A 12,400-nucleotide genomic window follows, 5' to 3' on the forward strand; every position below is an offset into this window, starting at 1 on the left:
AAGTAAAGATAACTAATTTTCATGTTGTTAATTTTTTGAAGCTGCAATGAGATGTTCTCAATGACTTTAATTATTACTGAGGGAAATGTGCCATAATGCACTTATTTTAAGATACTGGTCCAGATAGTTGTCTTCAGGGGAAAGCTGTCTCTTAAGCATTCTGACACAGCCTGAGATAATAGAAGGGAACAGAAGAAAATAGCAACCACTATCTGTTACTACTTCATGGGAGAGCCAAGGTGTTTTCTCTCTTCAAATAAAGAAAAACAAGGCCTTATCTAATGGTATTGCTTCAAGTACAGTATCATGAAGCTGAATAAAACTTCAGCATTTAATTTATCCTCTGATAAATGTTGTCATCTTTAAGTTATTTTTTTTTAATCTTAACTTGAAATTGCTTATTTTCTCATGATAGCCTATGCATATAGTGTGGTGACTTCTGTCTGCTTTTTATTCTCCTTAAAATCATCCTTTGTCAAGTGTAGCAATACATAAAGTTCTGCCATTCAGCTAGTTCTCAATCTACCTGTCTACTCCTCTAACCTAAGCTTACCTATGAAGATGTTACAGGAGACAGTGTCAAAAGCCTTGTTGAAGTCCAGATAGACACATCCACTGCTCTCCCCTTATCTACGCAGCCAGCCACACCATCATAGAAGGCTATCAGATTGGTCAGGCATGATTTCCCCTTGGTGAATCCATGTTGACCACTTCCAATAACCTGCTTTTCTGCTGCAGCTGCTTCTGGCTGTGGGTAATTAAGCTATCAATCAGAAGCAGCAACAGCTTTTGGGACTGGGCCTGGTAGCACACATGGGCATGCCAAAGCATGTATCCCCTCTCTTCTCAGCAACATGCCATCACAGGTGTAAACATATTTAAAAGTGAAGTGAAAGCCACAGACGTGAATTTTAGCCAGTGCAATTTCATGGATTTCTTGCAGTACTTCACTTTCAAAATGTTGTACAATTGCATATTGCAGACTAAGGATATGCAAATACACCTCCTATCAGTCTTCAGTTTCTTGTACCCTTTGTTTTCTGTAATGAGCTATATGGTTTATATAATCAAAACAGCAGAAATACATCTCATGAACTGCAATATAATGGGGCTAAGACTGAGTATAAAATGTACAAAGCAGACAAACACGCATCTTTTAAACTGAAGTTATGTTTAAGGAAATTATAGAAGTAGTCATTTGTGGAAAGAAAAATTCAGGGAGAAAAGGTAGATGTCCAAATTCTTTTTTCTTAGACAAGACCATGGGATTTTACATCTACCTGGATTCTGATATTTAAAGAACAGGGAATGTTCCTGATCTCAGTCTTTCTGCTTCTGCCTGAAGAATTTCAAACTGTTCTTCCTGTTCCTTTACAAGACCCCGTAGGTGTTTCTGCTTCAAAATCTCTCGGTAACGCTGCTTTGCAATCTTTTCAGAAACATGCTGTGTGTCTGCATAAAACAAAATATAAGGGTTAGCCTGTACTTGTAGGGGATGCATAGTCTATATTTATATTGGACCTGTCCTGGGGTTATTTCAAGTTCTGTATAAAATAGGCAAGCATTTTAAAAAAGGCTCACAGTTGGGCTTAAGAGACTTTATAGTACTGAATAATACAAAAAATTTCAAAAAGGCACTGGGCACGCTACATTCAGTTCCTAGCAAGTACCTACTGTTTTTAAAGTCTGTAACTGTTTCACTTGTGGAAAGATCTCCACAGTTTTCCCAATAGCGAACACCCTTCTCAGCTTCATGTTACTTCCTCTGTTCTCTGTGAATGGGTGCAAAAAAGTGGGTTGAACAGTTCTGAGAAAGAATGAAAGCATGGTGCCTAGTGACGGTATTAATGACAACAATATCTTGACTTAAATAGTTTCAGCAATTTAGTCAATTAACTATGGTTAACAGGAGCAACAATGTCCAGGTATGCTCGTAAGTAAACAATAAATTGTTGTGGTAGAAAAGACACTGCTAATTGTGCGCATACAGTAATAAACAGGTGCTCCTTGTCTTAGCTGATGCTGATGGAGAACAGGACCATCTAGCCTGGCAGATATTTTCTGAATGTTCTTTGCTTGTGTCTTAAAGTGCATTCCTGTGACTCACCGGCTGCCTCAAAGATGTGCCTCCTTTCTGAAACAGAGACAAGCATTTCTTTCAGCTCCAGGCTGAGCTCATAATTTTCTTGCTCTTTTAAACTGATGCACTTCTCCAACTCTTTAATTTTTTTCTGACGGTTCTTCACATTCTTCTTGTGCAGCTGTCCATTTCCAAATGAATAAAGCAAATATATGAGATGATTATACAAAAGCTATTCAGACAAACTTACGACAGAAACCTATTAGCTTAAGCACCGCATTGTAGCTCAATAAACTTTCATGTATTTTGATTTGACTGGTAGCACATTCTAGCTTTACTTCGTATAGTGTCTTTCACGCACACTGTATTCCAGTATGCTTTATGGAGTTCTAATATAAGTAGCAGACAAGGAACAAAGAGGTATGGGTCAGGGAGACAGATATATTAAAGATGTAGATATTGATAAAAATAAAGATATTGAAGGGCAATGGCAGGAAAGGAAACCAATGGAATCAGTGAGCTAAGAATACTCTGGCTGTTAGGAGCTACTGAAGAAAGGGTTGTTGTTGTGCTGAAGTTGTCGGATGGGCTGTAAAGGGACAAGGTAAATACTTAAGCTTGAAGAGGAAGAGGAAGAGGAAGCTGATGCCAGCTAGAGCAACCTGGAGAAAATCAAGTGGAATCACTTAAAAACAAGGATAATCATAATTTGAATGTTGAAATAGATGAGGGAGCCAGCAAATCAGATTTTTGTTTCTCTGTTATTTTGAATATAGGGGGCTAGTGATATTATGAACAGGCTGGCACTCCTGGAGAGAAAAATTAAGCAGCAAAGACTGGAAGAATGCGTCATTAGAAATGGAAGAGTGACTTCTACAGGCAATGCTGTGTAAGAAGTGGTAAGCAGATCTGCATCTGGTGTTCAGGAAGCATTTAATGCCTGTAACAGAGCAAGCAGATTTCTCTCCATAGGGTTGGTCTATGCAGCAACGAATGTATGATGACTCTCCATAGACTTTAGAGAACTGCTGCTGTAGACAGCTTAGCGCCGGCTGAAGAAACTATTGAAAGCTAGATGAATAAATACATGGATATATATATATTAATCTGTGAGTGCTGTTATGGCTATGCTCCAACAGACCTTGCATTGGCTGAAGAGTTAGTATGCCTACATCAGTTGCAGTTATTCCTTACAAATACCTCTTGCTACCGAAGGAGAGGAGTTGCATTTACACTAAGGATGCGTCTCTCAAATGCAGTGGTTCACTTAGGATTTACCTCATCCATGATGCCAAGACTCTGCTCCATCACTGAAATGCGGTGGGCGATGTGGCTGTCATAGTTCAGCACAGTTAGGAACTGAAGAATTAAAACCGGAAAAAAACTATCTTATTAAGCCTGTTTGTTCTCAACAATTACACACTTCTGTAAAGACAATCGTACTATATGAAACGCAAAAACCTAGAATTCTGTACCGTGGAAAGGCTTACTAGTGATTGTAAATGGACATTCTTGGATGCTGTGTGAATACTAGACTGTACAGCTGTTAAAAAGAATGTTATCTATTATGTGTTAATGGAAACAAAGACCAAGAATATTTGTTGTGAGGCTGTCAAAAAACCCAAGCAATACTTTTGATTATAAGGTAGTTTAAGCTAACACAGCTGGAGGCCAAAGTGCTACACAGCCTGTCTTTAGGCCAGAGAAGGTGGTGATTATTTTCTGTCAAGTGGCTTTCTAGTAATTCTTACTTCTTTTATTGTTCTTATATCTGCATAGTAATTCAGGTTTCAGAGAATTTATTCAAGATTTTTTCTTGGGCACCCTGCTACTAAAAAATCTCTTTATCAAATGACAAATGGTAAAACAGACTGTATGACCCACGATGGGCAGTAGACAGGTTTCTGAAGATGTAGATTCATCCTTCCAGAGTACTGTCCCACCAAAGTGACATGTAAAATTTTGTGGACTTTTCTAGTTTAGTTAGAAGAGGCGAAACAGGAAAGACTCAGCAGGGTCCTTGCCTACTGCACCAAACCGTTTTCACTCCCTGCTTCATTCATGGCCTTCACTCTAAGTGTTCTCAGGTCCTTGCCTGCACACATTTATCTAAGCCATCTTCCTCTCTGTTCCTATTGTTGGGGTCTCTGTTGCCTTGTCTTTCCTACTAACCCCACATTTCTACTCAAAAAGTGAAGTAAAGTCAAGCTCCTCAGACCATTCAACTTCCGACTAAACTGGTATATGCCTTTGCTATGGGCAAGTCTAACTCTCTCTGAAGGGCAATAGTTCTGCTCATCAGAGCAGAAGTTTGAGCGAATGGAAACACTCCGGTGATAAATCTGTTACAAGAAGTTTTCAGTGTGTTGTCACATCACCTCTTTGGAAAGCTGTTTTGTTGGTGTTAGTTATGGAAGTCCCTTGGCTGTGATTCAGAAGTGAACAAGCAGTTTGGAGAGCAGCAAAACAAATGAAGCCTGAGCAAAACTTGTGTTTTGGATTTTCTTTTAATCTTTTGAACTGCAATACCCTTACCTGCTCTCCAACCTTCTTCATTTTCCCTGTGCTTTATAGCTCTCCCCACTGCAATATCTCCAGCCTACCCATCCTCCAACATCCCTTACTCCAAACCTTTATGCCCCTCGCCTCATCACTACAAAACCATCAGCTTTCCCTGCAGTTCTCTACATCCCATACTGCAATGCCCTCACGCTTCCCCTACAACCTCTCTTCTTCTACTGCTATCCTTGGCTCTCTCCCACAGTCTTTACCTGTGTTTTCTGGCCTGCCACCTGGGCTTGCTCAAAGCTATGTGGGTGCTGACTTGCTGGCCAGCTGCTGCCTCTTGCCTGCCAGGCGTGGCAAACAATTCCCTTTTGTTCTGCTGCTGGGCCAACAAATGGCAGTGAGTGGAGCTCAGTAATGACCTGCAGAAACGCTCAATCTTTGTATACTGAGCAAAAGTTACGGTATTTCTGCGAGATACCAGATGGGGGCACCTCAGACCTTTCACTTAAAAGGAAGTTCTGGTGCTTTATTTGAAAGATCTCTTCCTTGTGGCCACAAAATCCTGATTCTTTACTCTCAGTGCCAATTTTGAAACACTAAGAGTTAGGGATAATTTTGTTTTTGTTGACACCTAAACATCCTGAACAACTACATCACTGATCGATCTCAAGAGTAAAACTTCCCTTTGAAAGCTGCATTGTTGACCTATTAGGCATCCGGTTTTTCCCTAGTGGTAAGAGACTTAAGAGGTACAAATGATCTTACAGGTGTTGGCAAAAAAATTTTCTGCGGTCAAAATATAAATTAGAGAAAGTAACTCACTAGCTGGCGATCTTTTGAAATAGGTAGTGTTACAATATCCCGGGCCTTCTGCTTCAGATCTTCTATCTGCATTCTCATTTTCTTGTGTTCCCATTCCAGCTGAAATATCCCTTTAAAGAAGTCTTTATACTCCACCATGCTAGCAATTTTTTTCTCTGCTTGAGCCTGAAAAAATAGATTAATCGTCATTGACACACTTTGCAGATTACGGAATAACTATTTGGAACGAGATGGGCAACCTTCCAAAGTTATAATGGTAGTAACGAAAACATGCTACACTGCAGTCTCTTTCCAGACTTTGCTCCAGGTGGTTACCTTTTGTGGAATTTTGTTCCCTTTTATGCTCTGTGCCACAGCTTTGGATCATAGTAGGAGATGAAGAAAATGACAACTAACCTCTCTCTCCGTCTTTCTATCTTTTATAAGAATGCAAAGGCATTTCAACTCTACAGAATACAAACTTGGTCTGTATAAGGTATGCTGCAGTTATTACTGAAGGCTTTGTGCAGAGGCAGCAACAAGCAATTTTTGTGCAGCTAGAATGCCTAAGAAAAGAACCTTTAATGAGAGTATGAAGAATTATTTTAAGTCGGACCACCAGTTTCACCTTATATAAAAAAGTGTATTCATTTTTTAAATCTTAATGTAAGCTACTGTTCAAATGCTTCTTAACTACAAGTTTGCTTGAGGGAGTTTTCTGATTGGTGCCCTGAATATTAGCATTTTCTATTTACAGCATGTGTGTAAGTGATGGTGTGTCTAAAAACTGTTGCCATTTCATTGATTTGAATTGTATTGATCAAACATCAAGAAAGCAGTCTGTATTGCAATCTTTACATGTGATAAGAGACATTACAGAATTCTTTCTTAATAGCTTCTAGATTACAATGGAGCCTATTGGTGTGTAGTGATGAATAGAAACTAGATATCAAACTGGAGAAAAAGCAGAGCCACTGAAGGACAATACATTTGTTTAAAAAGCTTAAATTTCCTTCAGATAATGTAAATTACCATGATAGAGCAATTCAGTTCTTCAATAACAGCCTTATTAATGAGAATGGCATCAGTGTAGTCTGGGATCTCAGTACTTTCCAATTCTACCTGTCCTTGTTTTAGCAAAAACTGGACAGTCAAATTCAATCGAAGTTTGATCTTCTCCTCCTTCAGCCTAAAATGGCAGAAAACAAAAATAATGTTTAGTGATGGTCTGTGGCCATCTGCACAGGTCAAGGGTACTCAACCTACCTGACCCTCAAGCCAGAATGGTGGGCACTCATCTGAGAGCAAAGCCTGCAGCTACAGCCAGGGGTTCTGCACCACCTACCCCAGCGGTGGCCAATGCCTCCAACCAGAGCTGCTGAAGGAAGAGGCTGCAGTGCAGACCTCAAACTGCAGGAAGGGCCTAGACCCTTCTCCTAGGGCAGGAATAGGTGTCACACCTGCCTGCACAAGGTGTGCCCAGGTGGAAGACCTCTTGCAGCAGGTGGCTGAGCTGCAGGAGGCAGTGAGGAGGCTCCATAGCATCAGGGAGGCTGAGAAGGAGTTAGATAGCTGGTTCTAACCATGGTCTGAAGTGAACCCACAGCCAAACAATCAAAAACTCCGCCACTGGCACACACAGAAAGAAGAGGGGGCAATAATGATGAAGAATGGAAGATTCCAATGGCAAGGACCAGCAGGAGGGAGAGACTTCCCCTGAAGCCCAAGGTGCCCTTGCAGAACTGCTTCACCGGTCTTCAGACTGAAGAGGAAAGACCAGTCACATCAGGAGAGAAGCTGGAGCTGAGTAAGGCAGACTGATCTGCTCCCCATACAGCCACCAGTGCAATTAAGAAAAGGCCACAGCTTTTTAGTAGTAGTAAGTAGTAGTAGCGACTCTCTTCTGAAAAGTACGGAGGCACCCATTTCCCGACCTGATGCCCTCTCTAGAGAGGTGTCTTGCTTACTGGTGGCTCAAATCAGGGATGTCACTGAGTCACTACCAAGCAAGGGGGTAACTGTTTTAAACTGAAAGAGGTTAGATTTAGATTAGATATTAGAAAGAAATTCTTTACCCTGAGGGTGGTGAGACACTGGCCCAGGTTGCCCAGAGAAGCTGTGGATGCCCCATCCCTGGAGGTGTTCAAGGCCAGGTTGGATGGGGCTTTGAGCAACCTGGTCTAGTGGAAGGTTGCTGGGGAACAAAGGAACCTGCCCATGGCAGGGGGTTGGAACTAGATGATCTTTAAGGTCCTTTCCAACCCAAACAATTCTATGATTTCAATAGGATTATATAAATCCTCCCATCATTCTCAAAATGTTTTTATTTATTACTTTTAAGTGTTATGTTCACATAGGGTTTACTCTTTGACAGCCTGTCTTCTATTTGTGCCCAAAGTGACTACAGAATTTGCAACTTATTTCCATACATGAAATTTCCAAACACTGGATTCAGTTTAACATATTCTAGCAGATATTCTGCGAGAAAGTGTCCTTACTGAACAGAAATCTTAATAACAATTGAAAAAGAAATAGAGAAGACTCCCAGCCAGCACGCCTTTTCTGTATAATTTATCCTTGGATTTGTCCCTGAATGACAACAAATGTGAAAATTATGTCATGTACGTGAACAAATGAAGTATTTCAGGTCCAAGCAGCTCATTGAAACAGGTGTCACATGACTGAGCACCATATTGCAATTAGGAGTGATAACTGTATCTTATTAGGCCCACATGAGCAAAATTTAACTGAGTTAACTTGCACTTGAAGGCTTTGGGGGATTCGCTGTATGATGTAGCTTTTGGGGCAGTCACTTTGCATTGAAGACCATGCTGCCATCCTTACTGATGTTGTTACTTTAAGATGGTAGATTAAGACTGGTCTGGTCTGCTCACATGTGCTGCAGTAACACCTTATTTCAAAAATATCACAGGTCTCTTAGATGAATCCTAGATAAAAGAGTGTTGAATAACACAGCTGTTTAATTCTGCATGTAACTTTTTGTTCTGTGTTGTTGAAGTATTAAAATATAGCTGAACAAAATTACCAAGTGAGTTCTTGGAAGATGTCTTCTATTTCTGACTTAATCTTCTCATTGTCATCCGTTCTTCTCTGGAGAAAGGCCTCCATCTCTGCCAGCGTTAGCGCCTTCCATTTCACCTAAGCAAGCAATGTCGTGACATTCTGAACATTTTCAACTTCGTCAGTATGTCAGGGCAATCCTCTTAAAGATCAGAGGAGACAAGTTCTTAAAAAGACATATGTACATATAAATATGCAGCCTGGTATTTTTAGAATCCCAGTAGAGCACATGAGACATCGAGGTTATGGTCCTTACACTCTGCCTAGAAAATCATTTATTCATTTATGCATAGTTTATTCACATTAAGGGGAATTATATTTCCTTCTCTCTTGGTCAAAGGTCATGTGTCTCTGTCTCTGGATAATTCAGATTTACACCTTCATGCTTTTAAACAGAACAAATAGCTTGCTAGAACTTTCCAGCAACACCCTTTGTTAAGAATTGCTCTTGGTATTCTAGCAAAATATGGGAATGCGTTGGTGCAAATGTAGAATGCTAATGGGAGAGAACAACTCCAACAGATGATGGAAATCAAATACCGTAACAGTTTTTTGGTATGGATAGAGAAAAGGAAAATTATCTTTTTTTTTTTTTAAATTAAACCATATCAAAGTCACTATCATTCTGATCAAATCTGTCAACATTAATATGCTAATTTTTCCTCTGAAGGAGAACTAGAGCTGGTTTCCCTTGATGACATTTCTATTATTCTGAATTGAATGTGGCCAGAAGCAACTTTCAAACTCAAATGCAGCTTATGTCTTCTGCATTGTCATTTCACCACTAGCTTGACCCTACTTTGTAACTCCACAGAAGTTTAAGACCTCAAAATATCAAGCAGTAGACTGGCAAAATAAAGAATTTTACATACCAGCTCCTCACTCTCCATTTTACTTCGTCTAGCTAAACAAAAACGTTCCCATATAGACAGGTCTAAACCATTCGGCATGTGCTCACGACTATCCAGTTCATCCATGGCTTTCATTAAAAGGCCAAGTGCATGTTTGTAATCTTCAGCTGAGCCTGAACAATTCCCATACAGGCCAGCTCTGTCAAGGAGCATTTCTGTCATTGTGGTCCTAGTGCATAAACACAGTACATGCGGTATTTACTTTTTATTTTTTCTTGCACAAAAGAAGCTCACAAACAACTAAGAATATTTCATATTCTCAGTCTCTTTCAAAGAACAAATAGGTAAGAGTGCATCTTACACAAAATAAGAATATATGTTTTCGAGAACTGATGATTATTTAGATTGCATTTGAAATAGATTGTGTGGGGTGAATAAGGAAATATAAGTACTCAAAATAGCGATCTTAGTATGATAGGAAATCAACCATTGTTAACTATCCAATAAAAAGCAGGCAGTCTACTGATTGATTACCAAAATAATTTAGACCATTGGAATAAATAGCATTCTCATTCTTGACACACAAGAAATACTAGTATTTAAACAGATGGAATCAGGGGGGATCTTACTTTGGTCGACGTTTGTAAAGTTGGAAAAGTTCTTCAAGGAGATCGGGAGGTACTCCAGCAAACTCCTTTGTAAAACCATGTTCCAGATTCTAGGAGGAAAACAGAAAGCTTCCTTGTTACCACAATACTATTTTAAAAAAAGCATCAACCTGCCCATATCTTAGAAACAGAGAACATGGTGCTCTTCCAAGTGCTCCCAAGCATCATAGGAATCTAGACTAATAAATTCTTCTACAGACATACTCTCCGTTACTGCTTAATTTTAGTGATTAGCAAGTTGACCAGAACTCATCCCATGCTTACAATGAAGTATGTTCTTCTCATTGTCAAGACACAGCATTGACATTTTAATTTCTGAATCTCCTTGTGTTTGTCAAGAGTCTCACCTTCTCTTCAGCTACTGCATTTTCATAGATGTCTGTGTAAGCTTCAATTTTATTTTTTGCAGTCAGGATTGTTCTTGCAGTCTTGACCTACAGCAAACCCAAAAGATTTCAGGAATGAAACTCAGCCCGCAGAAGCACTGAATGGCCATTCACATACGCTGATGAAGCTGACTCTTTTCTTATTGCTAGAGAAAAACTTGTGAGCTACTTTTACTAACAATATAATGCCTTCTTTCAGGGGTTACTTGTAGATACTGCTAAAAGGTGAGAAGGTGTGAAATTAAACTAGTCCACTGCTAAAGAAATTAAGAAATCTGTGTAAGAAATATCTTATACAGATGCTTACAAGTCTTCTGTTTAAACTTTGAAAACTCTGTTTTCACTTGCATAGAGATTTCATTTTCCTTTCCTGTCATCATACGTAAGACCAGTCAAAAATTCTCAAATGCTGCTCAGTGGAGGGTTCTTCATTTTAGAATGCAGTTTCCCTGTTGTCACAACATAGTTCTGCTACATGTCAAGATACTAAGATCACCTGTTGTGTCGAGGCTATTAAATGCTTATACTCTGCTGGGAAGACCATTTTGGTTTATTTGGCAGTTTGCATGGATCAAAAGATATATAAATGGAAACATTTAGAAAATTAAGAAAAAAAACGTATTTTGAAAAACGTAAGCCACTTGGCCTCAGATAATTTCAAAACTAGTCCAGCTTATTCAGTGGTAGGGGCTAGATGCCTACTTTGGAACCTCTCTGTGTAGCCCACATACAAACGGCTGCTTGCATCTCCAAACACAGAGGTCTGTACATGTCGAGTAGGAGATCTGACATGGGGAGGCATTAATATATTCTCTGTGGACTCAGGAACAGCTCCACAAAGACAAAGTGGGAAAATGGGGTAATATTGTCCCATAAGCCAGAACCAATCTGTAGGCTGCCACCACTTAGATCAGGTATTGGCAGGACACAGGAATCAGAACTGTCACTCAAAATTATTACTGCGAGCAGCAAGCACTTGTATTGACATCCAGATCTACTATTTGTGCTCTCCAGTCTTCTATTGACTTATATATGGCTTGACAGGGATGGGTAAACTCCTCAGATTAAATTGGTCAATAAGACTATAAACCCTTTGTACTCTATGGTATATTCTGCTTCTACGGTCAGATACTCACAAACCACCTCTGGTCTATGCTTTGAACTGGAAAACACAAGTTGGCAGGGCCCAGGCCTACATTAGACACCTCAGTGAAAAATGTGATGGCGTTACACATTCTTTTGTGCATCTTTCTGTCATAAAAGCAACATAATTGGTGCTTCCAGCTTAATACTGGATACTAAAAAATATTACATATAGCAAACAAATAGCAGCAAGCCCTTCTGAATGTATGGAGTTTTACCAACGAACTCCAGGGGAACCAAGATGAGTATCTATTCAAAAACATATGTATTTTTAACACGTCACCTGTACAAGTTGAAAAAAAAAAAATCAGTGACCCTGTAAATCATCAGAAAATCATTTATGTCAAAATTTTCATTTGGAAAGAGCAGTTTTCACAAAAAACTATATTGTAAATATTACACGTTCCCCAAGAACAGCATTCCAAATGATAACTTACTTTTTCTTTCTCCTTTTTCATAAGGAAATTATGAAGTCCAGCTTCTCTAGCATCCAACTCTTCATCCAACAGTAAAGCATAAACGAGATTGACTATTTTAAGTTCTTCCTGTGAAAAGATTGTAATAAAAATGTTAACATTCCTGCTGCACAGAGGCAGAGATGAAAAATTAACACTCTCTGTGATACCTGATAGATGACCATCTCTGATTTCACTTTTCTTTCAGAGAGTCTGCACACAGTCTCATCAAAATTTTTTGTTGTTTCCTGGATGGAAGCTTCAAGTTTCTCCAATTCATTTTCCAGTGCCTAGGGAAGGGAAGGACAGGAGCAGCAACATTATATCTGGAGGAACAAAGAAGCTCTGATATAGTATACCAGATGCTGGAGATTGCACAATATGGAAATGTATCCTTCAGCCAAAAGGTCCCAGAAATTACTTGTTT

At 39.5% G+C, this 12,400-nt stretch overlaps 1 protein-coding gene across 1 annotated transcript in view; it reads right to left on the reverse strand.

Moving 5' to 3' along the window:
• Nucleotides 1–1,158: 1,158 nt before the first annotated feature.
• The window catches only part of CFAP43 (cilia and flagella associated protein 43), a 49,402-nt gene continuing 38,160 nt past the window's right edge, over nucleotides 1,159–12,400 (reverse strand). Inside the window, exons 29-39 of the mRNA XM_074592679.1 lie at nucleotides 12,144–12,263; nucleotides 11,956–12,063; nucleotides 10,337–10,423; nucleotides 9,951–10,039; nucleotides 9,343–9,550; nucleotides 8,436–8,548; nucleotides 6,422–6,578; nucleotides 5,411–5,575; nucleotides 3,359–3,439; nucleotides 2,108–2,261; nucleotides 1,159–1,452 (exon numbers count right to left, since the gene is read on the reverse strand). Coding sequence (XP_074448780.1) covers nucleotides 1,295–1,452; nucleotides 2,108–2,261; nucleotides 3,359–3,439; nucleotides 5,411–5,575; nucleotides 6,422–6,578; nucleotides 8,436–8,548; nucleotides 9,343–9,550; nucleotides 9,951–10,039; nucleotides 10,337–10,423; nucleotides 11,956–12,063; nucleotides 12,144–12,263 — 1,440 coding nt within the window. The 3' untranslated portion in view covers nucleotides 1,159–1,294. The remainder of the gene's footprint in view (nucleotides 1,453–2,107; nucleotides 2,262–3,358; nucleotides 3,440–5,410; nucleotides 5,576–6,421; nucleotides 6,579–8,435; nucleotides 8,549–9,342; nucleotides 9,551–9,950; nucleotides 10,040–10,336; nucleotides 10,424–11,955; nucleotides 12,064–12,143; nucleotides 12,264–12,400) is intronic.

This window comes from Larus michahellis, chromosome 6, assembly GCF_964199755.1.
Source record: "Larus michahellis chromosome 6, bLarMic1.1, whole genome shotgun sequence".
Taxonomy (NCBI): domain Eukaryota; kingdom Metazoa; phylum Chordata; class Aves; order Charadriiformes; family Laridae; genus Larus; species Larus michahellis.